Here is a 26,719-nt window from a genome sequence, read left to right on the forward strand (position 1 = left end):
AATAATTTACTCAATAGAGCTTTTTTGGGGTGCCTGCAAAGTGAGAAAAGCCCGAAGCCGAATATATTCTAGTGATGAACACAGCTCCACACAGCAAATATTTTGTAGGTTTCCGGAGAACGAATGAGCAAATGAATGAATGGATGGATGGAATGAATTCAGGAGGGTTTCACTTAAGTACCCAGTCTTGTCGTCTAGGCTCTCAGAGCCAAATTTCCAATTTTTCTTAGTAATTCCTGCACTATGATAAAGGGTGAGAACAAAGAGAAAAATGATTATATAAAACAATAAGGACAAAATAGGTGGGATCTACGTCCCGCTTATTTATGTCCGCACTAGGCTTCCGTAGTCTTTCCTTCCCTAGATCGTAGACGCGACGGCGGCCGGAAGTGACGTCACGAGATTTGGAGCTCGCGGGAAAACTTGTATGTGCATCTGGGCTGAGGGCGCGCGCGCGCGCGGGGCACCTTCAGGTATCGGACGCCGGGAACTCGGGTGGCATGAGCCTCTGGGTGGACAAATATCGGCCCTGCTCCTTGGGGCAGCTGGACTATCACAAAGAGCAGGCGGCCCAGCTGCGCAACTTGGTGAGTCGGCGGGATGGGGCGGGGAGGCCCGCCTCCCGAGGGTTTCGCGCCCCTCACTGTGGAGCTTCGCCTTCCCGCTTCAGAAGGCAATGAGTTCCGTGGAGAAACAAGTAAAACAGGAACGGAGAAATAGTGTGAGGGCGGGGACTGTGCTTGTAAACAAAGTCAGGCTTCCCCAGGATTGTGTTCTGAGCCAAGGCCTGAGGGACGCGAAAGAGCCCTCGATGCGGAAGTCTGGGAAAGATTGCAGTGGGTGGAGGGAAGAACAGGTGCTGAATCCCTGAGGCAGGAGTGTGTCCAGCCCTCACTCAAGGCGGCCAGTGCAGCTGGCTAACCGTGGGCCGCGGGGAGAGGAGTAGGAAATGGGGGAGTGAAGCGGGGGTGGAGGGGAGGTGCAGATCAGGAGATTTTAATAGAAGAGATGAGAAGTCGTTGGAGGGTTTTGAGCAGAGAAGTGACATCACCTGACTTACTTTTTAATAGGCTTACTTAAAATTTCCTGGTGTCATTATCCTCATTTGCTAAAACGAAGGTATTGGGTTTAATTAATTCCTAAGGTCATTTATAATTCTGAAATAGGTGGTTGTATTTCCTTAATGGAAGATTCTTTTTTTCCCTGACCTGATACCTGTATGTCGTAGTTGATAAAAACATCTAATCGCAGTGCTTTGTGAAAAGCAAACTGAATTTTGTAGAGAGGGAAGAAGGGTCCTGAGTAGAAAAATCTGTGGAAGGCAGTTAACAACTCCTTTCAATGCCCTAAACTATCACATGCTGATGAAAGTGTTCTTGCTCAGCACTCTGGTTTTTCCATTATCCATCTTTTTCAGAATTGTAGGTACTATTTGTGAAATATTTGTTTTAGTGAGAAATAATAAAGGAACACCATCATATGTCAAAGAAGTTAGAAAAGTTGGTAGTGTTGTGACAGTGAAGTTTTTTGTTTTAACTCTTTAATTATTGGTATTCCATCCATACTAATTTTATTTTTTATTATTATAGTTGATTTACAGTGTGCCAATTTCTGCTGTACAGCAGGGTGACTCAGTCATACATGTATATACATTCTTTTTTAATGCTAATTTTAAATAAATTTATTATAGCTGTATAGTTCATTGATAGACAAATTGCATTTTCTTAAAATAGCTCTCACTTTGATTTTCTTAACCATGAGATATATTTTATTTTCTATAGCCAGTTTTTTATTGTATAGAATTTGGAGTAAATACTTAGACAAAAAATATTAGTCTTGTGTTATTTTTGCTTTTCAAAAGTACTCACTAGTTTACTGTTGAATCTACTTAATACAATTGAAACATTTGCCAACATAACTTTTATTTTTGGTGAGGTCAGAATTTAGAAAATGAAGGTTATGTTTGTGGAGCACTTACTGTTTTCCATGCACAGCATTAGGTGAATAGTTCCTTTTCTTGACACTTTCTTTTTTCATTGTCAGAAATAGATGTGTTTACAAAGTATTACAATTCATTGTAATAAACACTTTTGTTAGAATACGTATTCCATTTTTCTAAATGGTTATTTATAAAACTTTTTTGCTCCACAAAAGTTTTATTTTATGCACCTGAACTAAGGTCTGTGTTCTTGTCATTTTCATAGCCTTCATAGCCCTGATCCCCAGACCTGATTGAGCATCTGAATCACCTGGGAACCTTTTAAAAAACGCACATAGTCTTGTTCTGTACTGTAGCGCTGTCTGTGTCCTACTCCATCCGCTTGCTCTTTTGCTTGTGAGATGACAGAGACTGACTTCCAGCTCTTTGCTTCTGCACTTCCTGAAGGCTTTTTTTGGCGGGCGGATGGACACCTCTAAGCAGATTTGAAATGCCTGGTGTTAATTAATGCCTTCCCTTTCTCCTCATCCTCTTTCCCAAGCCAGCAAAGAATTAATGTGAGGTAGTGTTTCATACTCCAGCTTCTCTCCCCCTTGAGTAGTTTAATACTGTGGTGTGTTTTTACATTGGGTTCTAGAGTATCCCCAGTAGGATCAAGGCCCAGGGACCTAGAGTGGTATTTAAGTTGGTGACAACACTCTGGTGGGCGGCCTTCCTGCTCCCCTACAGTGTTTTCCTTTACTTTCTACATTAAACCAGATGCACTCATTTCTTATCAAAGGGACTGTTTGTAGAAGCCCAAACTATGACAAGTAGCACTCTCAGTTACTGAGTCATAATCTTATCGGGTGGGGTCCAGTAATTAATCAGTCTTTTATTTTAGAAAGTTCTCTAGATGATTCTGACCACTGGATTTGAGATTTTTTGCTCTCTAGCATATAGTGTTGTATCCTGCATGTACTGTGCTAGGTATGTGTATAAATTATACAACATTAATTCCCAGGGAATAATCAACATTTCAGAGTTAATTAACTCTATATCTATTCGTACACCCAATACCCATATATATTTGAAGTTTCATAAATAGAGACACAAAAATTCGATACCTAAAAAGTAGTTTACTTCTACCCACAGTAGTTTGACTTGGGAAAAATGCTTGCTTCTTTTTTTCCCTAGGTGCAATGTGGTGACTTTCCTCATTTATTAGTGTATGGACCATCAGGTGCGGGAAAAAAGACAAGAATTATGTGTATTCTACGTGAACTGTATGGTGTTGGCGTGGAAAAATTGAGAATTGAACATCAGACCATCACAGTAAGCATTTCACTTTGGGGCCCTCCAGATATGTGCAGCAGGGTTTTCAGTCCTCATCGTATAGGCCCCCTTGTTGCCAGTGTGTGATTTAAGAATTTCACAGGTAATCCTGGTATACAGGATGGAGAGCTGCTGAGCTATAGACCTGTCTGTTATAATCAGACCAAAGTCATGTGTTAGGAAATATGAGCAACAGCAAAATTGGGATAACATGTAGGTGGTGGGATTTATTTCAGATGCAAGTCAGGGTCTCAGCTAGAACTGGAACTCGGGTTTCTAACGTCAGTGTTCTGAGAACAGTAGTGCATATGGAAAGAAAGGGAATGATCTTGAGAAAAATTTTAAACGTGAAATCAGGCGACTTGCTAGAGATTGGGCAGCTAGCTGATTGATTTGGAAAGGAGGCATGACACGCCGGCATGTTCGGAGTTCCCGTGATCTTGCCTTGGCTGTGTTTTCTAGCTTTGTGCCGTGGGATGCATTTTCACATTATTTCCTTATAGACCGTGTTTGAGATCTAGCTAAACTGTATCCTCTTGGAAGTGCCCTCCAACCCCAGTATAATTTTTCCTTCTACAACCTATAGTTATAGTTTTTAGACCATTTACTTTGTTTTGCCTTTATTATAGTTATTTATACATCTTTTACTTTGACAAGATTGTTTTGTATTTTTTTGAAGTTATGTAGGACAATAACAATTTTAAGATATTCCTGGTATGCAACATTATGTTAGTTTCAGGTTACTGCATAGTGATTCAGTATTTTTATGCATTATGAAATAATAAGTCCAGTTGCCATCATTTTCAGAGCCTTCGTAGCCCCTGGTATAGTAGTGTCTTGCACATATTCGGTCCTGAAAAAATGTGTGCTGAGTGACTGGACAATAGGTTGTGTTATTAATAGACTCTTGAGGAGGATAAATGGATTAATTAGCTTGTATTAAGACATATTGAATTTGAGGTGCCAGTGGTATATCCTGGTGGAAATTCTTGTCAAATATGCAAGGATAAATTTAGTAAGAAAGGTAGTAAGAAGACTATTATAAAAGGACAAAAAACAAGAGTTAATTCAATGGTAAGATGCATCATGTTTTCAGTAATATTTAAAAGGATCTGTTCTTGGAATTCCCTGGTGGCCTAGTGATTAAGGATTAGGTGTTGTCACTGCTGTGACTTAAGTTTGTCCCAGGTTGGGGGTCTTTCACATGTCACAGGTACGGCCAAAAAAAAAAGTTTCTGTTCTTCCCATATTTAGTGAAAATTTGTGAAATTCCAATAAAGTGCAAATTGTTTTTTTAATTGTATGAAATAGTCCTTAAGTACATATGGAAGAATGATACTAGCTAAAATTATGAAAAAGATGATTTGTCTGATGGGACATGTGTTATCAAATATTATAAACCATATCATAAGGCTACATGTTGTAATGGCATGAAGATAGAGAATTAGATCAGTGGAACTGCATAGAGAGCCGAGAAATATGACAGGTTTATTTCAAATCAGTAGGAAAAGGATTAGTCAGCAAAATGTGTTAGCATAACTAGTTACCAACCCAGAAGAAAATAAAACTGAATCTCTGTGACACATGATTTATAAACTCCAGGTCAGTTTTTTTTTTGGCTTTTGACTTTTGGCTTTTTAGGGCTGCACCCGTGGCATGTGTAAGTTCCCAGGCTAGGGGTGGAATTGGAGCTATAGCTGCTTGCCTGTGCCACAGCCACAGCAATGCCAGATCCGAGCCACGTCTGCGACGTATGCCACAGCTCACGGCAATGCAGATCCTTAACCCACTGAGTGAGGCCAGGGATCGAACTCACAACCTCATGGTTACCAGTCGGGTTTGGTAACCACTGAGCCACGATGGGAACTCCAATTCCCGGTCAATTAAAGATTGAAATGGTAAAGTTAAACACTAAATTTCTTAGAATAAAATTTCTTAGACTGTAAACAGTGGGTCAGGAACACCTTTTGATGAAAAAAAATGGAAGCTATGGGAAGAAAAATACATATTTGGGTATATATGACTTTTAAAAGTGTATGACAGGATAATGTACATAAAATCAATAGGAAAATGATGGATTGTTAAAAAAATATTTGGAAGGAATGTGTTAGAAGATGTTACAGAATGTCAGTGTAAAGACAAATGACCAGGTAGAAAGGTGAATTAAAAACAGTCATGGGAGAGAAAGATAAACGCCAGTAATACCTACGCAAAGATGTTTGACCTTTGTGATAGTCAAGGAAAAGCAGTGTGAGTCTATTACACACTCATCAAATTGGCAAAACTTGAAGGCATGAGCAATGGCAGGAAAGCGTATTTGTTGCTAGTGGAAAAGTGAATTGTTTTTTGGATTTTTTTCCCAAAGTGGCTGGTTATACATAAAATGTGTACACAAACACAGACACACAGAGTTTAGAAAACATATAGTCTTCAATCCAGCAGCTCTTTTATGGGGAATGTATTACATAGAAATGAAAGCAGTGCATGGCACATGTGTACAAAGATGTTAGTCATGGATTGTTTGAGATCGTAAAAAGCAAGAAACAAGATGCCCATCTGTACAATTGGCTTTGGGGCATGCACATTACAGGTTAACATGCTACTGTAACACTCTCCCTCAGTTGTTGAAAGGGATATTGCCTAGATAAATTGTTAAGAAGGAAAAGCAAAATATAGAGAAATATATGCAATTTCCTCTTTTTAAAATAATTTTTACAAGAAACATACTCTGCACAGTAACATTTAGTTATTAGACATTCTGCATAGTAACTTAATAGTGTGTGTTGATTTTTGGGTGTTGCCATGGAAAAAAGGCTATGAACAGACATAGGCAGGTTGTTTACAGTGAAGATTAGCTGTTAACTGGGACTGGTTTAGAGATTTCTGGAGGTAATGGAAAAGAACTGATTATACTGAAAATAAGAAGTATGCTCTAACCCAGTATATATAAAACCATATATGTTTACCTGCACATTAAGAAAAGAATGGGGTTAATGAAGTTGAAACATTAGCAGTGGTTATCTAAAGTTTTATTTTTGGAGTTCCCATCATGGCTCAGCAGAAACCAATGTGGAGTTCCCATCATGGCTCAGCAGAAACCAATGTGGACGTAGATTCGATCCCTGGCCTCACTCAGTGGGTTAAGGATCCGGCGTTGCTGTGAGCTGTGGTGTTATGTCGCAGATGTGGCTCGGATCTGGTGTTGCTGTGGCCTAGGCCAGTGGCTACAGCTCTGATTCAACCCCTAGCCTAGGAACCTCCATATTCTGTGGCCCTAAAAAAACAAAAAGCTTTATTTTTTAGTAAACATAAAATTGTTTATATAATTAAAAAAAAAATGAATTGCAGGTAAGAGGAGAAATAGCCAATAAACATTTTTTAAAACTTTATTTTCTTTGTTCACAGACTCCATCTAAAAAGAAAATTGAAATCAGCACTATCGCAAGCAATTACCACCTTGAAGTCAATCCCAGGTAAGATGCACTACATAGAAATAAGCGTTTTTAGAATAATGGTGTTCAGAGTTTTTTTATGAATAGATAGAATGCTTTTTTTTTGAAATTCATGTATGGGAATACAATATATGAAACAGATAAAAGTGAAGCTGCCCTGTGTGAAACAGGGAGTTTAGAACCTTCACACTTTTGCTTCTCTCTGAGACCCTCCCAAGTTAAATAATTTAAATAATTAAGTTTTCTTGCTCTACAGAGTTCAGTGTTTTACACAAAGTACTCTGCATAGTCATAAGTTTTTGCTGAATTATATTGGCTCATTCAGAATTGATGAGCACGGTGTGTCTGAGAAATTTGTAAATGTCTGGAAAAATATTTCAGGAAGTGATTTTGGGTTACTAGATCTTTCTTTCCATTTTGTTGTTGTTTGACCATCAGCCACTGTCTGTATTATCCATCATGAAGTATTAAGATTAGGATCACGTTGGGAGGTGTATTGAAAACTCATGCCACAGCAGCTGTGTTCTGCTTAAGTAATGCTGTAGAAATGATGGTCTTTGGAGCAAAGTTGGTCAAGCCTTCCGGGTTCTGTAGGGTCTGAGATGTTCTTGAAGGAGAACAGAATCAAGGACATCTTCAGGCAAAGTCAACTTTATGGGCAGTGGCACAGAGATGAGAGTGAGCATCCTTTTCAAGGTTGAATGACCAGGAGGAATCGCGTTATAAGCTACTGTGCATTTAGTAGCAGCCACTTTATATGGATTATTTAGTCCTCACAACAACCCTCCCAGACTGCTATTATTATTTTTCCTAGGTACGTCAAATTATGAGAATTAAATTTTAAGGGAAAGAGTCTGATCATAAAAGTAGAGATCATAGGAGTAATTCCATAGACAAAAGCAACATGTTTCAGATTCTGGACCGGGAAATGATCATAAAAGAAACACTGTAGTTACATTGATCTAAAAGTAGTGAATTGAGAAAGGCTTGATGGCTGTTTGGGAAAACACTGCTAACTTCTTTGCCTCTTCTCATAGTGACTTCCTCTGTAGCAGGAATAGTCAATTAGAGATTATGCTCTTTGTGTTTCAGGTGGTAGAAATTGACATTCAGCCTAAATTAACCAGGTGACTTAGGTTGGTTTGTGAAGTGCATGACTTAAATGCTAAATATTGGTATAAATGACAGGTAATGCCTATAAATCAGCAGCTCACAGTGTTTGGATTTGCATTTTAAACTCCATTTGCCCATCCCATCCTCTTGCTAAGACCCTGAGTCAGCTCTGTGCTAGTGCTGGAAGTGACCTGTCTAGGACTGTTCTCTCAGAGCTTGGCTGTTCGGGGGATGGAGAAGAGGACTAGAGATTAAATACCTGTTTCAAGGAGTTATTTTTATATTTTGAGTAATTACAGGTAACTAAGACATTAGCTGCAACTAGGTATTAACCGTACTGGGTACAGAAGTGTCAGAGTATTTCGTAAACTGTTATTAGCTATTGCTTTTTTTTTTAAGTAATAGGAAGTATAAGAACATGTTTGGTGTTTTCAGTGACACTAATCTAAGTTGAGTATTGAAATATTGTTATTATTTTTAATGACCCTGAAACACTTCATTTTTAAAGTTTTTGAATGTAATAGGTGTCACTAAGTTTGGTTAAAATGTCAACCACTTAAGATCTTCAATGTTTTTCTTACAGTAATAGATTAAGAATAGCGCGTAATACTTTCCGAGTATTTACATATGTGTTTATCTCGACTTTTGTTTTGTATAGTGATGCTGGAAATAGTGACCGGGTAGTAATTCAGGAGATGTTAAAAACAGTGGCACAATCACAGCAACTTGAAACAAACTCTCAAAAAGATTTTAAAGGTATGTGATAAAGAGATTTTTTTTTTTAATGAGGCAGACACTTAAATTATAAGCATTGGGTATAAGAGAAAAATGTAGTGGAAAATGTAAATTCCTTCCTTTTAGCAAATATTTATTAACTTCTTCTGTGCCAAGCACTATGCTAACTCTTAAAGTGAATAAGACAGAAATGATCTCTGTGCTTGTGGGAGTTTATAGTTGAATGGAATTGAATTTTGACAGAGAACTATTTGTGCTACCATTTATTATTTTAGAACTAGATGAGTAATGACAAACCCTTAATTGAAAATAAGAAATTGCATGGGAGTCCCCATGTGGCTAGCAGGTTAAGGATCTGGCATTGGCACTTCCGTGGTCTGGGCCACTGCTGTGGCATGGGGTTGATCCCTGGCCTGGGAACTTCTGCATGCTGCAGATGTGGCCAAAATAAGAAATTGCATGAATTAAAAATAATGGTTCTTAGAATCAAAGTTATATGTTCATTATCAAATGTTTAGCTAAACAAAAGAAAATTAAAATCAGCCATAATCTACCATCCAGGTGTCTCTGGATGTTACTGTTAATATTCCCAGTATTATTTATGTGTATATATGTATGCATACATTTTTATAGGCGACTCTTGATAAATAATGCCAGTATTTAATGATTTTGATATATGTTGCCAAATTCTTTTTTTTTTTTTGTCTTTTTGCTATTTCTTGGGCCGCTCCCGCGGCATATGGAGGTTCCCAGGGTAGGCGACGAATCGGAGCTGTAGCCACCAGCCTACGCCAGAGCCACAGCAACACGGGATCCGAGTTGCGTCTGCAACCTACACCACAGCTCACGGCAACGCTGGATCGTTAACCCACTGAGCAAGGCCAGGGACCAAACCCGCAACCTCATGGTTCCTAGTCGGATTCGTTAACCACTGCACCACGACGGGAACTCCCTGTTGCCAAATTCTTCATCTGAATGTGTGATTGTGCTACCACCAGCAGTGTTTAGGAATGCTCATTTCTAACATTTATCAACATTGGATAATTACTTTTAATACTTGTCATTTTGAGTGGAGAAAAATTAATTGTGCTTTGTTTTTCTTTAGTGAATGTGGTAATTTTATCTTTTGCTCATTGCTTTTTTTCCTGTTTTGTGAATTGCCTGTACATATTCCAACCTGTTTCTCTCATTTTGTTTCCTGCTGTCCTTGTCAGATTTGGAGATCAATCTCCTTGTCTTTATTTTTCCTATTCTGTTCAGTTTGGGTTCTATTTCTAGAACTTCTTACTGTGAAGCATTGTCTTGAAAGGGAGCTTCATTTTATTATTTTGCATCAAGGTTACTTACCTCGCATCTGTGAATTGAGCCCCATGAGTACTGGTCTCAGATTGGCCCCTGATGTTCCCAGTGTGCTTTTGTGGGTAATTTAGGGTCCTCCCGTCCTAAAGGCTGCCACAAACCTGGTGGGTCCCAGCCCCTTGCTCATTCTTAGAGTTCTTAGGGACACCTTATCACCTAGTGTTGATGTAAATGTTGACTTAGGTCTTGGGCTCTTCAGTTGTTGTGTTTTATGGGAGGAATTCATGTTACACTGCTACCATTGTCATCTTCTAGAAACAATTTCATACAATGAAGACTGTGTTAAGTAATTAAATACAATGAATCCAGCAGTTGGATTCAGTCCCTGTATACTCTTCCTGAAACACTTTAAGGCCAATCCTTGCTTATGACCAGGTGGAATCTTACTGTATAAGTGACCAGATATCTTAATGCCTTATTTGCTACTTCATGTCTGTATCAGAGTTTTCCAAAGTATATTCCTTAGAACGCTGAGATGTTCTACAGGTATATGCTCCTGAGATAAATATTCTGGGTGAATGCAGCATAACATTTTTCACTGCGTATAAATACAATAAAGGTGCAGTAAATTGTGCAATAAAATACCCTCTTTAACTTCATTTAGCCTAGTGTTTCTTAGGCTTGTTTTATCTTAAAATTTTTTTTTTAAATAGGGAGTTCCCATTGTGGTGCAGCTGAAACAAATTCGACTAGTATCCATGAGGATGTAGGTTCGATCCCTGGCCTTGCTCAGTTGGGGATCTGGCATTGCCGTGAGCTGTGGTAGGTCACAGATGTGGCTTGGATCCCACGTTGCTGTGGCTGTGGTGTAGGCCAGCAGCTGTATCTCCGATTTAACCCTTAGCCTGGGATCTTCCATATGCTGCCAGTGTGGCCCTAAAAGGCAAAAAAATAAATTATCTCACCATGCCTCTAAGTTTTATATGTCTTTGCTGAAGTGAAAAGTAGTATATTTGGCTCATTATTTAGGATTTCACTCTGAATAATGAGGAGGAAGAGAAAGAGTTAAATATTCCAGTTAAATACTCCAGCTAACGTTTGTTTTGTTTCTCTCTGACTCAGTGGTATTATTGACAGAGGTTGACAAACTCACTAAGGATGCTCAGCATGCCTTGCGCAGAACCATGGAAAAATATATGTCCACCTGCAGATTGATCTTGTGTTGCAATTCTACATCCAAAGTGATACCACCTATTCGTAGTCGGTGTCTAGCAGTTCGTGTGCCAGCTCCCAGCATTGAAGATGTAAGTAAAGTTAACTTTGCAGAAAAAAGTTCGGTTCAGCTTCCCTGAGTGTGTACATCCCTGTCATGTTTGTTTTTGTGAAGAAGATAGTGAACTGTATTGGTAATTCAAGACCAGCTGTGGCTTGGATGCCAACCATTAGTAAATGTAGAAACTGAGATAGAGAGGTGTGTGTGTGTGTGTGTGTGTGTATGGTAGTAGATACTAGATACCAATACATAAAAAGTGTTCTTTAACTCATCTTTTACTTTAAACAGGTAAGTACTATAGTTTTTACTAAACTGGGTAACAGCTAGTTATTTAGTGACTTCTACCTCAACACGATTTAATTGGCTTATGGAAGAGACTTAAGTATTCAGGGTATAGTTTTTGCAGGAAGATAATTTGGGAATACTTAGTCCCTAGTTAGGGGACCAAAGTTAGTCTGAAAAACATAATGCATTTTTTTTTTCTTTATCACTCTTAACAGCCATCAGTAAAAATGCCAATTTTTCACAATAAACAGTTTTCTGCTATTAATAGATTTCGGGCAGCTTTATGCAAAGTGGGAGTAGTGTGTGATGTATTAGTTGCAAAGTGGTAAAGTAGCATTATTATCAGTTTCACTTGTAAACATCTGGTGAGTGGTAGAATTAAGAGTGTCTGTAAAGCGGCAGGACTAACAGGTGACACCACTCCCGTGGGTACCGTTCACATGTTAGTGCATGAGTTGTGTACAGTTCAGCTTGTGTGGTTCTGCTTGGCAGCCCAGTGAGCAGTGTCTGCCGCTAACCTGAGGCCCTTTGTCTCCGGCTCCCTTCTGCCGTGAGGAGCTGGCAGGCTTAGAACTGGGAGCGGATCTCCCCCAATTGCCCATTTCATTGCTGCCTCTTCCTGACAGCTAGACCAGATCCCTGGCTTGCTGCTAAAGGAGAATTTGGTTAGGGTAAGGTAGCAGTGAAAAAAAGGGTGGGGTCTATAAAAGTAGGAGCAACAGAAATTGTCTTAATATGTTATTTGATAGATTGCCCATTTTCGTTAATTGTACTTTATTTGTAGATTTGCCATGTGTTGTCTACTGTGTGTAAGAAGGAAGGTCTGAGTCTTCCGTCACAGCTGGCTCGTAAAATTGCGGAGAAGTCCTGCAGAAATCTCAGAAAAGCCTTGCTTATGTGTGAAGCCTGCAGAGTACAACAGTGAGTGAAAGGGGGCAGTGACTGGAAAACATTTAGGACATATGCCTACTTTTCATTTAATTTATTGTGTTTTCTTTTGTCATGTAGGTATCCTTTTATGGTAGATCAAGAAATCCCTGAAACTGACTGGGAGGTGTATCTGAGGGAAACTGCCAATGCTATTGTCAGTCAGCAGACTCCACAAAGGTAATCCCTGTGGAAGAGCACCCTGGGGCTTTGATCACTGCAGTGGAACAGATACACGCTGAGTTTTAGGTTAGCGATTTTACACTAACACCGTGCCACTTAGCATTATAAGTAAATCTAAATGTACTGTACTTTTAAGGAAAGTTAGCATTTAATTTTAGAAATTTTGTAGTTCAGAAGAGTTGGTGTGTGGTATCATGGCTTTTTTTTTTTTTTTTGGCTTTTTAGGGCCAATTCCTGCAGCATATGGAGGTTCCCAGGCTAGGGGTCTAACTGGAGCTGTAGCCGCCTGCCTACACCACAGCCACAGCGACGTGGGATCTGAGCCGTGTCTGCGACCTACACCACAGCTCACGGCAACACCGGATCCTTAACCCACTGAGCAAGGCCAGGGATCGAACCTGCAATCTCATGGTCCCTAGTCGGATTCGTTAACCACTGTGCCACGACGGGAACTCCATATTATGGCTTTTGTTAAGCTATTGGCGTGTAAATGTGGAACATATATAAATCAAAACAAATTTTGTATGTTTAAGTTTTCTCCCCAGAATCTTGGGTGATTTAATACTAATATATAACATGATGTGTCCAGCTTTCTAATACTGAAATAATAATATATAACTTTGTAATTGGTAGTACAAAAATCCTAGTAAGACACTAGACTGTGAGTCAGACTTCTAGTTCATCTACTGATTCTTTTTTATAGTTGCCCCCTATGGCGTATGGAAGTTCCCAGGCTAGGGGTTGAATCCAAGCTGCAGCTGCTGGCCTATTCCACAGCCACAGCAACACCAGATCCAAGCTGAGCCTGTGATCTACACCACAGCTCGTGGTAACGGTGGATTCTTAACCCACTGAGCAGGGCCAGGGGTCAAACCCAAAACCTCATGGATACTAGTCAGGTTTGTTTCCGCTGAGCCACCATGGGAACTCCTCAGTAGCTAAGTATTCTTGAGTTGGTAACTTCATCTTAGAGCTTAAGCTTGTTCATTTGTATAATAAAGATAATACTACTTTGCCAAGGATACTTGTACCTTTGTTAAAAGAGAGTATGTGATAATGGTTTGAGAACTAGGAGACCCTGTGCTTAGGTTTGATGACAGGCTCTGTGAAGAATAATATTGTGTAAATGCCATTAGTATTTAGGAAACGTTTTTTGCATATTTGCTGCACACTGTTTCTGTTTACTTCTTGAGTCTCTTATTCAGTAGTGGACCGTACTGAAAAGACTTCAACCACTGCTTGTTTGATTTGTTATAACTTTGATTGAGAAGGGCAGTCTGTTCTCCAAAGCAAGAGTAACAGTTTTAAGGCCTGCTACCTTTGGGAAGTCTGCTGAAGTTCTCTTAGGCTCACTGAGGCACAGTCTCTTATTTTTTTGCCTGTCAGAACTTTGAAACCATCTTTGGACTTTAGAGAGGGGTGTTGATTATTTTAGGAAGCAGACTAGACTGAGTGCAACCATTGAAATGTAAGCTTTCCTGGTTTATATGAAAATAATCATGAGAGAAATATACCATGTTTTTCCTCTTTTTGGTACATCTGAGGAATTCTTATTTTTATGAGAAATTCTTCAAAGGAAATTATAGCATGTACTCTTGGGCTGTCATATAGATTAGTGGAGGTGAATAGTCACAGATAAGGGGTACTTGGCATTTTGTCAGGGTTTGCGTTGGATTACTGTAATTGTTATTTTAGTTGACGAAATTAATAGTCTTCAGAGAGAGACAAATGTAAGTAGTTTCTTCAGAAAAGAAACCTTAATTTTACGAAAAAGTGTGCATTCCATTGTGTAAAATACTGTCAAACAGTGAAGAAATCTCAGGCCTTGAAGAAATAAAAAATCCAACAAAGCATATCTTGGAAGCCTTTTAACTTTTTCTTTTCTTTGTCACCTATGACACGTGGAAGTTGCCAGGCCAGGGATTGAACCTGTGCCACAGCAGTGATCCAGGCTGCTGCCATAACAATGCTGGATACTTAACCCACTGCTCTACAACTTTGATAAAGTATTTCCACACTAAAGATAATTTGTTTTTTGTTCTGATTTTAAAGGAAATCGGTGGATGTTGTCGAACTTTCCTACTCTTAAGAGATTTAGTTTAGGTACAGATGTTGCAGCATTTGACTCTTGCTTCACAACTTTGATAAAATATTTCTACACTAAAGATGATTTACCTTGTTTTGTTTTGTTTTCAAAGAAAATTGGTGGTAATAGTTGAACTTTCCTACTCTTAAGAGATTTAGTTTAGGTACAGATGTTGCAGTATTTGACTATTATTAGATGTATTTTTAAGACTTTGGTTGATTATTACTTTACTTTTTTTTGTATTTTTGCCTTTTCTAAAGGGCCGCTTCCCGTGACATATGGAGGTTCCCAGGCTATGGGTCTAATCGGAGCTATAGCCGCTGGCCTAAGTCAGCGCCACAGCAACGTGGGATACAAGCCAAGTCTGTGATCTACACCACACCTCGTGGCAATGCTGGATCCTTAACCCACTGAGTGAGGCCAGAGATCGAACCTGCAACCTCATGGTTCCTAGTTGTATTCGTTAACCACTGCGCCACGACGGGAACTCCTTACTTTACTTCTTATAGTTGCTGCTGCCCTTTCCTCCAGTTTTCCATCAGGTTTTGGCAGCTCATAAATGAACTTGTTCAAGAAGTGGTGCTGCAATTTCCTTTTTAGACTAACAGTTTTGGGACTTGATGGTAATAAGCCATATAAAAAAATTTTCTTTTAATTCCAGAAAGGCTTGGAGCTGTCTAGAAATACCAGGATGGCTGGTGTCATTCTGAATATTGGTCTACACAGTACCAAGTGGCCCCTTCTGATTTTTGACCCCAGTCTTGCTGTAATGTTTCTGGTCTTGATTCTTGTTTGCTATGTCTTAGAAAAGTCAGTTTTCTAATTTGAATTACAGCTAGTATCTAGTGAGCAGTTATTATGTTACTTACACTGTGTTATTTCATTTAATTCATGTAACAGTCCTATGAGGAAAGTATTATTTCCGTCTTTATTTTGTTGATCAGAAAACTGATATTTTAAGAAGTTGTTGCTTTTTCAGGGATATTCAGTTAATAAGGGTCATAGACAGTTCCATAATACTATGTTTCTCTGACGGAAGAATTTGTACTCATTATCCCTTGCAACTGCCAAGAAATAATGACAGAGACATAGTAAATGTAGAATTTATTCATTTTTTTGGCAACTAAGTCATATTAGAAATGAACTCAAACTAAGATGAGACGTGTGGGAACATGCATGAGGTACACAGTGTCGTTACAGCCCAGTTTTATCAGTCAATATATTGTGAGTCAACTTTTCAGAAATAAGCTATATACATACATAATTATTAAAGTAAGTTCATACCATCTGTGATTTATACTTTAATAATCAGATATTATTTGGGGCATATACTACCATGTCTAAGAAGGATCAAGGGCTTTCGAGTCAGACTCATTAAAATTCTGCTTCAACTGCATGAGTTTTGTTGCAAGCTTAACCTTTAAGTTCTTTTCAGTAAAAGAGTGGTGTTGTAAGGAATAAATAGTGTGCTGTAGAACCTCGTACAGATAAGAGGTGAAATAAATGCTTTGACAGACATTGGAAGTGTATGGACTTTGAAGTAAGACAGATCTCTGCTATTGCTAACTTTGTCAGGTTACTTAAACCATCTGAGCCTTAGTTTTTTCATCAAAGAAGTGGAGATAATGTCCCATTATAGCTGGTGTGAAGACCGAGTTAAATTAGGGTGCCTTGCACAAAGCTCTTGCTCAGAAAATGCTAGTCTTTTTTTCACTATATTTGATTTAATTGTGGAGTCTTAGGAAAGGGGTCTTAACTTCTACTTTTAAGATATCATTTTATAAATCACTCCTCTGATTGATCTGAAACATAGAACATATGTCATACTGTTTTAGTAAAGATTCAGAACCGTATTTGCCCTTTAGGGTAGGTAGGTATATTTATAAAGATACTTTTTTTTTTTTTTTTTGCTTTTTAGGACCGTGCTTGGGACATATGGAATTTTCTAGGCTAGGAGTTGAAACAGAGCTATAGCTGCCGGCCTACGCCACAGCCATAGTAACTTGGGATCCGAGCTGCGTCTGTGACCTACACCACAGCCCACAGCAATGCCAGATCTCCGACCCACTGAGTGAGGCCAGAGATTGAACCTGCATCCTCATGGATACTAGATGGATTCATTTCCCCTGCACCACAAAGGAACTCCAAAGATACTTTTTTAATATGTATTTTTGTCACTTTTTTTCTTACTATTTTGATGTCACATGTATATTTCCCTCCCTCACCCTTTTTCTTCCTGAAAATGTTACGAGAAGGGATGAAAATCAAAGGCTTCAGAGTCCTCCAATAAATGTCCATATTCACCTAGCCAGCCTGGTTTGTGCCTACCTATAAGCACTTATACTGCCCTTTTTATGACAAGACAGTGCTGCTTCTCTGCTGTATTTTTTTTTACTCACCAGCTGAGACAGTAACATTCTATTACGCATCATGCTTAGATTCTCTTTTCTCACTTGTGTAGTTAACTAGTGATTAATCTTTTCATGACCATTTTCTGGATGTCCTGGGTCTCATCTGTCTGGAGAGCAAAATAAAAACATACTACTTGATAGATCATTAAAGCATGGTAAAATTCATGGTATGAATAAGTTCAACTCCTACTATTCATGAGGTCTTAACTGTTATCTGTATTCTTATGGTATTTTGATATAACTAATAACCCTGAATATAAATGTCTGACTTTAAAAGAGTTCTGAAATTTTTCTTTTAGAAAAATGAGTTGAAATTAAAAGCTTCTGTAGCTTAAGTATGATAAGCCATTTAAGAAAATGTCTGTAGTGGAATATAATTCATAAAGTGAGATAGCACAGTAGGTAGTGGGAAAAATTAATTCCTATTTTCATCACAGAATTTTAATTGTTTTGTTTTATAAAGGCTCCTTGAAGTTCGTGGAAGACTCTATGAGCTTCTAACTCATTGTATTCCTCCTGAAATAATAATGAAGGTAACCTGATTTCAAATCTTGAACTGTTTATAACCATAAAATTTGGACTTTGGATGTGTGATCTCAGGGCTTTTGTTGTACTCATATACGTTCTCATCTCTTTCTGTCCATTTTATTAATTCAACTGATATTTATTAAGCTTTTGTATAGTGCCAGGCACTGTTAAGGATGTGACAGAGGAGATAGGGGAGAGCCTGCCTTCAGAGAAGTTACATTTTAGTGGAGTAAAGTGGGAAACAAGAGGATTTCAGAATGTTCTAAGTGCTACAAAGGAAGTAATCAGGTGAAATAATAAAATTTGAGGGCAGTGAAGTTCAGTGATGGCTTCTGTGAAGAAGGTGTGTTTGAAACGTAAGGGATTAAAAGAAGGGAACCCTGTAAGTAGCCGGGGAACCAGTATTTCAGACAGCAGCGTTCAGTGAATGTGAGGAATGAGGTTAAAGGGGACACAGTGGTATTTAAGGCATAGCTTTAGGTCTGGTCTAAACCTAAAAACTATCTAGCTGGGTAGATTGATAGATGTTAGGAAATACAGGATTTTTTGTTTGTGTTTATTATAATTAGATGGTAATACATGAAAAAATTCAAATGATACCAAATAGACAAAGACAAAAATGAAAGTCCACCCTTCTGTTTTCATAATACCTCTTTAGTCACATAGAAATAAGCTATGTCTGTGTATATGCGTAGTGTGACAGGAGTGTCCTGCGCTGTTTTTTATTAAATTTAGCAGGAAACCATGGATGCTGTGTCACGATGGTTCTGATTTACATCGTTCTTTTTGGTGGATGCATGAGATTTCATTGTATGATTATACCACTGGGTTTGGATGTGACCCCTATTGGTGGAAATTAGGTTTTCTACAGATTATTATAAATAATAATGCTGCAGTAAGCACCTTTGTACTTAGCTTTGTGTTCTTGGGCATTTGAATATTTGAAGTTTGGCATATGATGGACAACTACCACATTTTTACGTTATGGAAAGGTAGGTACTGTTTGCTTTTGGATGAGGTCTACTGGTCCATCAAAAATAAAAAATGGAACGTATTTAACTTAGCATTTTACTTTCTCTTTGAGAGAAATAAAGCATGCTTAGCTGATATTGTTTTAAATGATTACTTTTTAAACCACTGGTTATCTTTCTTTAGGGCCTTCTCTCAGAACTTTTACATAATTGTGATGGACAGCTGAAAGGGGAGGTGGCCCAGATGGCAGCTTACTACGAACATCGCCTACAACTTGGTAGCAAAGCCATTTATCACTTGGAAGCTTTTGTGGCGAAATTCATGGCACTTTATAAGAAGTTCATGGAGGATGGATTGGAAGGCATGATATTTTGACATCTGTCAGTGATTCTTCCTAATATTTCTCAGTATCAGCATTTATATTCAATTTAATTTGGAAGATCTGCAGGTAAAATAAACTAACTTTACTTAAGTGTGTCTTATTTGTGTTTTTCCGTAATAATTCCTATGAATTATTGATCATTCTCTGAGTTAAATAATAGCTCCTGTACTATCGAAGGGTATTGAAAGGATACAATACAATTAGAACCTTTAGAGTCTAAGAACGTGATTTTAGTTTACTCTCAAAATTTGTTTTCCAAGTGTGCAGTATTGGTCCTTCCATTTCCATCCATTCTCTCACCTGATGGAGGGAGTTTACACGTTAAAAAAGCAAGGATTGTTTTTTATCCTCCAGACAACCATTTTTAGTCACAGGTACATGAATTTTTGCTTGGCAAGTCATTACCTTTAATCATATTTTCCTTCAACCAAGAATCACATTTTTGCTGTAAATACAAGAAGTAATTTTGAAACATCATAGCATGGGTATGGAGAAAATTGCAGGTACCATTTCTATTGAAATTTTAGAAGTCAGCGTTTAGTGATTCAGATTGTATAAGGTTGGCTACTAAGAAATAAACACGTTTTCATTAAGTACTTGAGACTTCTGAAGAATATGCATCATATAGTTCTGAAGCAAAGGTATGTTATTGTGGAAATTATTCTTTGCACATATATACTGTTGTATCATTGGTCCTATCCTTTGGAACATTTTCCCCTTTTTATTCAGAAATTTGGTTCATGGAACAAAGGGTTTGCTTGACAAAATTCTGTGACAGACTGAACAATTTAATTTTGGACAGTAGAAGCAGGGCTTAAAAAATGCTAAGCCAACAAGGTAAATTTAAAGAAGATTTAAGTTTAAAATAAATTACTTGTATAAGAATATCAGAGAATTCTGCTCTTGTAGCTGTTGGTGGTACATAGTCAGGAAATGTTTAATTGACAAAGACACAGCTACAAGAGGAAAAAACCTGAACCTGGGAAACTGTTCAGGTTAAAAGAAACGATGGTTGCCTTTTTTATGGGGGAACGGGTGATAATAGTTGGGCCTCAAGTGGAAATCTCAGTCCTGGGGGCTACGTATTAGGAGGGATATTGACATTTTGGCAAAAGAACTGGGAAAGTAAGTTTGGGGGAGCTTAGGCTGTTTTAATTTGGGGAAAAAAAGGGAAGTAAAACATGTGGTAACTGTCTTCTAATTTGGAAGCATGCGTGGTCTTATAACTTGTGTTTCTCCAGCTGGGAACTCAGAAATACAGATTTTCAGGTTTCATTCCACATCTCCTGAATCAAACTGCTGGAATGGGCCTCAGCGGTCTTTGTGTCCTGCACCCCTCCAGGTGATTCTGAGGCACACCTAAGTTTGCATCACTGCTCTAGAGAGTGTAGACTTAGGATCAATGGATATAGGTTAAAGAGAGACATTTTAGTTCCCTATGAAGAAGAATTTTCTAACAGCAGCTATCTTTTAATTGTGTGGGAAGCTTGAGAGCCTCTTATAAACGGGAAGTGTTCAGGTGGAGGACTGACGAATGAACTGATTACTATGTGGTAGGCTTTGCCCTGGGTATATGTATTATTTCATTATAACCTTACCACTCCGAGCTAGATGTTATCTCTGATTGTAAATAAGAAACTTGAGATTGAGAGAAATGAAGTATAATTTATACAATAAAACATACCCATTTTAAGTCTGAAGTTTGATTTTTGACCAAGGTGTTGAGTGTGACCATCAGCCCACTCCAGATGCAGATTCTATCACCCTGAAAAGTTTCTTCCTCATCCCTTTGTAGTCAGTCCGTCCCTCCCCTGACCCAACAAACCACTGGTTTGTTTTTGGGCGTTATAGATTAGTTTTGCCTATTGCAAGAATTTAGAGTCAAATACTATATGGTCTTTGGTTAAGGCTTTATTCTCTCAGAATTACAATGGAAATTCATCTAGATTGTTGAATATTTCACTAATTTTTAAAATTTTTATTGATCTGTGTGTGTGTGTGTGTGTGTATACTTTTACAACCCATTGACTTACTGATGGACCTTTCCAGGATTTATCGTGAATAAAGTTGCTCTGAATATTTCTGTATAAGTCTTTTTGTGGACACATGCTTTCACTTCTCTTGAGTAAATACAGAGGAATGGAATCAGTAGGCATAAGATAGGTTCCAGTTTAACTTTTAACAGGTTGCCAAATTCCCAGAGTGATTGTACCATTTTATGTTCCTACTAGCGTCGTACAGGAGTTCTAGTTGTCTGTATAAAATTGGTCTAATTAATTTTCTATATTGTCCTTTTTTTTTTTTTTTCTTTTTTAGGGCCGCACCCATGACATATGGAGGTTCCCAGGCTAGGAGTCTAATCGGAGCTACAGCTGCTGGCTTACGCCTCAGCCACAGCAACACCAGATCCAAGCCACATCTGCGACCTACACCACAGCTCACAGCAACATCGGGTCCTTAACCCACTGAGCGAGGCCAGAGATGGAAGCTGAAACCTCATGGTTCCTAGTCAGATATGTTTCTGCTGTGCTGTGATGGGGAACTGCTATATTGTCTATTTTATATTTCATTGGTTACTCTTGTCTTTATTAATTCCATTCTTCTACTTTTGATTAACTTTGCTCTTATTTTCCAGGGTCTTAAAAGAGAAATTTAGATAATTGATTTTAGACCATTCTCTTCTAATGTCATTCGCTATTTAAAATTACAAATTTTACTCTGAATACTGCTCTAACTTCGACTTGCAGATTTTGATATCTCGAGTTTTCATTTACATTTAGTTCAAACTATTTTTCAAGTTTACTTGAGATTTTTTTTTCTTTGACCAAATGATTACTTGGAAATATGTTGTTAATTTCCAAATGATCGGAAATTTCCAGATGTATTTTAAAGGAAGGCATGACAATCCTAAAAATGTATGCATCTAATAATGAGTTTCCAAATACGTGAAGAACTGAAGTAGACAAATCCATGAATGTAGTTAGAGATTTCAGTATTCCTCTTAGTAAATGACGGACGGTTAACAAGGGTAGAGAAGACTTTAAAATACATCTGGAAATTTTCAATCACAGTTTCAACTTTTCTATTATGATTTCCTATTTTCTGAATTCTTTAAGCATATTGTAAGTTACTTTGAAGTCTGCTAAATCCAACATCTGGTCCCTACTAGGAGTGATTTTCTATGGACTGCTGTTTCCCTTTGGGTATCATTAGACTTCTATGCCTGCCCCTCACCCATCCCTCCAACCATGTCTGGTATTTTGTGGCTGAAAGCTTTACTTTAGATAATATATTTTTACCAACATTAGACTCTTGTGTTTTTCTGATTTTTAAAAAAATTTTGTTTCCTCATTTACCTGTGCTTAACTGTGTGATTTGTCTTCCTTGTATTGTGCTGCCGATAATGTTTTCTGCTCAAAAATTTTTATTTTAGCTTGTCTTCATCTTTCTGTCTGCATAGCTTAGTGGTTTGGACGGAGTGTGAGCTGTAAGTCTGCTGAGCTACATGTTGGTTGAGAAACACATTCAAGATTGCAACCAGTTCTGGGTATCCCTCGGTTTTTACTTTTCCAGTTTAGCAGTTAGGTATGTGTCAGTCAGGAGCTTATCTTAGCCTCTCTGGCTGTTTCACTTCCAGGATCTCTCACTTCACTATCTGATTGATTTCTCAACATCCATGAACTGGACGTGTAAACTTGGTTTAGCAAAGCTGTAGGTTTTCCTTTTTTCCATCCATTAATTCAGTCCACTCCTCTGGCTGCAGCCAGCCCTGAACTTAAAAAGCTAGAATTTTTACTGATGAACTGATAGTACCGAATATAGAAAGTCATAGAGTTGTTACCGTTTTTGTCCAACTCTAAATAGGTTATTAACAATAAACATTTTTTTCAAATTTGTTTTCAGATTTTTATCACTTTTTAGTGTCCTGATTGGTTATTTTTTTGACAATTTTGTCCATTTTTATACTTTTCTGCAGGGGGAAATCACTCAGTTTCCTTCTGCTTCAATTAGATAGAAGTAGGAGGACTTCCCATTGTGGTGCAGTGGAAATGAATCCAACTAGGAACCCCATGAAGTTGCGGGTTCAATCCCTGGCCTTGCTCAATAGGTTGAGGATCCTGCGTTGCCATGAGCTTCAGTGTAGGTCTCAGACGCAGCTTGGATCCCGTGTTGCCGTGGCTCTGGCGCAGGCTGGTGGCTACAGCTCTGATTAGACCCGTAACCTGCCACTTAATCATTTTTTCATTGCTTTTTTGTAGATTCAGATTTTATCCAATATAGTTTTTGTTTACTCTGAAAAAGTTTTTAGCTTGTTGAGCAGGTCTGCTGGTAAATGCACCCAGGGTTTTTGTTTTGTTTTGTTTTTTTGTTTTTTTTGGTGGGGATGTGGGGGCTGGGGGGGGGGTTGGCCTAAAATGTCTTTGTTTTGCATTCTCTTTTGAAAGCGTTTTTAATGAATATAAAATTGTGGTTTGACAATTGTTTTTCCTTCTGTATCTTAAAAATACTGTTTTGTGTTTTGGTTTGCATTATTTCTGAAGAGAGATTTGCATTCTAATCTTCTTTCCTGTGTGTTTTTTGTTGTATTTTACTTCCTTTGTCTACTTGTAAGATTTACACCTTTTCTTTGTGACCAATCCCCAGCAGTTTAAGATGTGTCTTAGCATGATTTTTCTTTGTGTTCATACTGCTTGCTTGGTGTGCTTTACATTTGTTTCAATTCTGGGATTTGTGGGTTTGTGCTTTTATAAAATTTGGGGAAATTTAGCCATTTTCTTCAAATATTTTTCTGCCCTTTCCTCCAAGACTCTAGTTAAATCTCTTTTTGACTTCATGATAGTGCTCCATAAATCAGGGTTTCTGTCTTTCTTTCCAGGATTTTTCTCGCTAACCTGTTGCCGTCAAGTTCACTAATCTTTTGCACAGTCGGATCTGCTTTTAAGCCCATCTAGTGAAATCTTTCATAGTGTTAAACTTTGTTTTGACAGACAGTTATTTTTTGATTAGCAGCTTGATCCTTTTTATGCTTGTTTTTAACCTGTTTGAGGTGGGCCTAGAATAGTCTTTATTGCTGCTGAGATTTACGACTGAGGTGTGATCTTTCCAGTGCAGACTCAGTGCCCCGGGGATCACTGAGGTGCCTAATCCTGGGTCATCAGAACTAATTGTCTTCCCACCCTGTGTGAGCTCTGGTAGTTGTTCAGCATAGTTTCCAGAAGATTTTTCCCCAGTAGCTTATTGGTATTGTTCACTTCTTTGTTTTTTATTTGCCTGCCTTTGTGAAGTCATACTCAATATAAGTTTAAAATTCAGCCGAAGATGTAAGGCAGATTCAGATTTCTGTTCTACTTTTTCGGTTTAATCTCCACGTTTCAGATCTCTGCCATGCATATTTAGCCACCTCTTTCTCTGAATTCTGTTCTTTTCTCCTCAACTTACTGTTATCACAGTTGCGTGCCTGGGTTTGCCCTTCCTACCCTGCAGCCTGGGAAGTGCCCCTAGACAGAAATCAGGGGTGATATTAGAGTTTGCCTCCTTGTTTCTTTAATGTGTCACAGTTCTGCACTGCCTCTTCCGCTGTCTGACGTAGCATTGTTTTATATGTTTTTTCTAATTTTCTAGTTGTTTAATGGGAGGGCAAGTCCAGGATCAGTTTTATATTGTTACAACTGGTAGTGAAAGTCTTGAAGTTATGATTTTAACTGAAGGCCTGATTCTTGGATGTGAATCATTATCTTACATAATTCTTTTAAAATATATGGTTTTGGAGTTCCTGTCATGGCACATTGGGTAACAAACCCAACTAATATCCATGAGGACACAGGTTCAATCCGTGGCCTTGCTCAGTGGGTTAAGGATCTGGCATTGCGGTGGTATAGGTTGTCGTTGCAGCTCAGATCTGGCATGGCTGTGGCTGTGGCGTAGGCTGGCAGCTATAGCTCTGACTAGACCCCTAGCCTGGGACCTCCATATGCCATGGTTGCGGCCCTAAAAAGACAAAAGAGAAAAATATGTGTGGTTTATGTATTTTCCCCCAGTTTTCTTGGGAGGTATATAACATTGTGTAAGGCTAAGCTGTACCGTGTGTTGATATGATACGTACACATTACATACTGCGAAATGGTTACCACTATAGCATTAGCTAAAACCTCCCATCATATCACATAATTACCATTTTTGTGGTTAGAACACTTAAAGTCTACTCTCTTAAGACAATATTATTAATTAAAATCATCATGCTGTACATTAGATCCCCGGGACTGACTCATCCTCAAATTTTAAGTTCATACTCTGACCAGTGTATCTCCACTTCCCCATTCCCCAGCCCCTGGTAACCACCATTCTACTCTTTGTTTCTCTGAGTTTGACTTTTTAAAATTTCACATACAAGTTATATCATACAGTGTGTTTCTTTCTCTGTCTTAATTATCTCACTTAGCATAATGCCCTCAAGGTCCATCCATGTTTCTTCTTTTGTTGCGGCTGAATAATACTCAGTTATTATGTCTTTTTGTGTATGTGTATGTATCACATCTTTATTCATCCATGTGTGGACACTTAGATTGTTTCCATATCTTGACAATTGTGAATAATGCTGCAATGAACATGAGAATGCATATATTTATATATATCTCCTTGATATCTTGTTTTCATTTTTTTTTGTATAAATATCCAGAAGCAGTATTACTGGATTATATGGTAATTCTATTTTTAATTATTTGAGGAAACTCTGTTTACATTTAGAGTTATTATTCATAAGGAAGGGCTTAGTATCTTGTTAATTGTTTTTGGCTGTTTTATAAGTTTCTTGCTCTGCTGAGCGTCTTTATAAATGGATGGTTTTCTGTAGAGGTATGTTTTGATTCTCTTTTTATCTTTTGTGAATCTATTATAGATGTTTGCTTTGTGGTTACCATGAAACTTACATAAAACATTTTATAACTATAACAGTATTTTATGCTGGTAGCAGTTTAATTTCAACTGTATACAATAACTATCCTTTTACTCCCCCTCCCTTTTATATTTTTGATATCACGGTTTACTTTTTATACTGTTTATTCATTAACAAATCATTGTAGCTGTAGTAATTTTTATACTCTTGTCCACTAACCTTCATACAACGGTTAAGTGGTTAAGCCTTCGCTATATTACAGTATTAAGGTATTCTTAATTGACTGTATAGTTACCTTTAACAGTGTGAGTACATTTTCATATTGCTAATTGGTATCTCTTCATTTCAGCTTGAAGAATTCCCTTTAGCATTTCTTGTAGTGCAGGTTAGTGGTGATGAATTCCCTCAACTTTGGGGAAGTTTTTTTTTTTTTTTAATTACTCAATGAATTTATTACATGGGAAAGTCTTTATTTGTCCTTCATTTCTAAAAGATAGCTTTGCCTCATGAGAGTGTTTTTGGTTTGCATTTTTTCCTTTCAGCATTTTTTTGTTTTGTCTTTTTGCCTTTTTTAGTGCTGCACCCATGGCGTATGGAGGTTCCCAGGCTAGGGGTCGAATTGGAGCTGTAGCTGCTGGCCTACGCCATAGCCACAGCAATGCCAGGTCCCAGCCCTGTCTGCAACCTACACCACAGCTCACGGCAACGCCGGATCCTTAACCCATTGAGCAAGGCCAGAGATCAAACCCGCAACCTCATGGTTCCTAGTTGGATTCGTTAACCACTCAGCCACGATGGAAACTCCCTCTTTCAGCATTTTGGTTATCTCACTTTGTCTTGACTTGTAAGGTTTCTTTTTAGAAAATTGCCGATAGCATTGTGGGGGTTCCCTTGTAAAGACAAGCTATTTTCTGATGATGCTTTTAAG

At 38.2% G+C, this 26,719-nt stretch overlaps 1 protein-coding gene across 3 annotated transcripts in view; it reads left to right on the top strand.

Moving 5' to 3' along the window:
• The first annotated feature begins 369 nt into the window (after nucleotides 1-369).
• Nucleotides 370-26,719, top strand: part of RFC3 (replication factor C subunit 3) — a 244,840-nt gene continuing 218,490 nt past the window's right edge. For 2 of the 3 annotated variants that reach the window (XM_047756043.1, XM_047756044.1), the window contains exons 1-9: nucleotides 383-587; nucleotides 3,116-3,253; nucleotides 6,659-6,726; nucleotides 8,477-8,574; nucleotides 10,975-11,156; nucleotides 12,195-12,331; nucleotides 12,419-12,517; nucleotides 17,481-17,550; nucleotides 18,701-18,965. In XM_047756043.1, coding sequence (XP_047611999.1) covers nucleotides 501-587; nucleotides 3,116-3,253; nucleotides 6,659-6,726; nucleotides 8,477-8,574; nucleotides 10,975-11,156; nucleotides 12,195-12,331; nucleotides 12,419-12,517; nucleotides 17,481-17,550; nucleotides 18,701-18,892 — 1,071 coding nt within the window. In that variant the 5' untranslated portion in view covers nucleotides 383-500 and the 3' untranslated portion in view covers nucleotides 18,893-18,965. Of the gene's footprint in view, nucleotides 588-3,115; nucleotides 3,254-6,658; nucleotides 6,727-8,476; nucleotides 8,575-10,974; nucleotides 11,157-12,194; nucleotides 12,332-12,418; nucleotides 12,518-17,480; nucleotides 17,551-18,700; nucleotides 18,990-26,719 lie in introns of those variants that run through there. The other variant, XM_047756045.1, reaches the window with a different exon arrangement.

Source organism: Phacochoerus africanus, chromosome 13 (genome assembly GCF_016906955.1).
Source record: "Phacochoerus africanus isolate WHEZ1 chromosome 13, ROS_Pafr_v1, whole genome shotgun sequence".
NCBI classification, from domain to species: domain Eukaryota; kingdom Metazoa; phylum Chordata; class Mammalia; order Artiodactyla; family Suidae; genus Phacochoerus; species Phacochoerus africanus.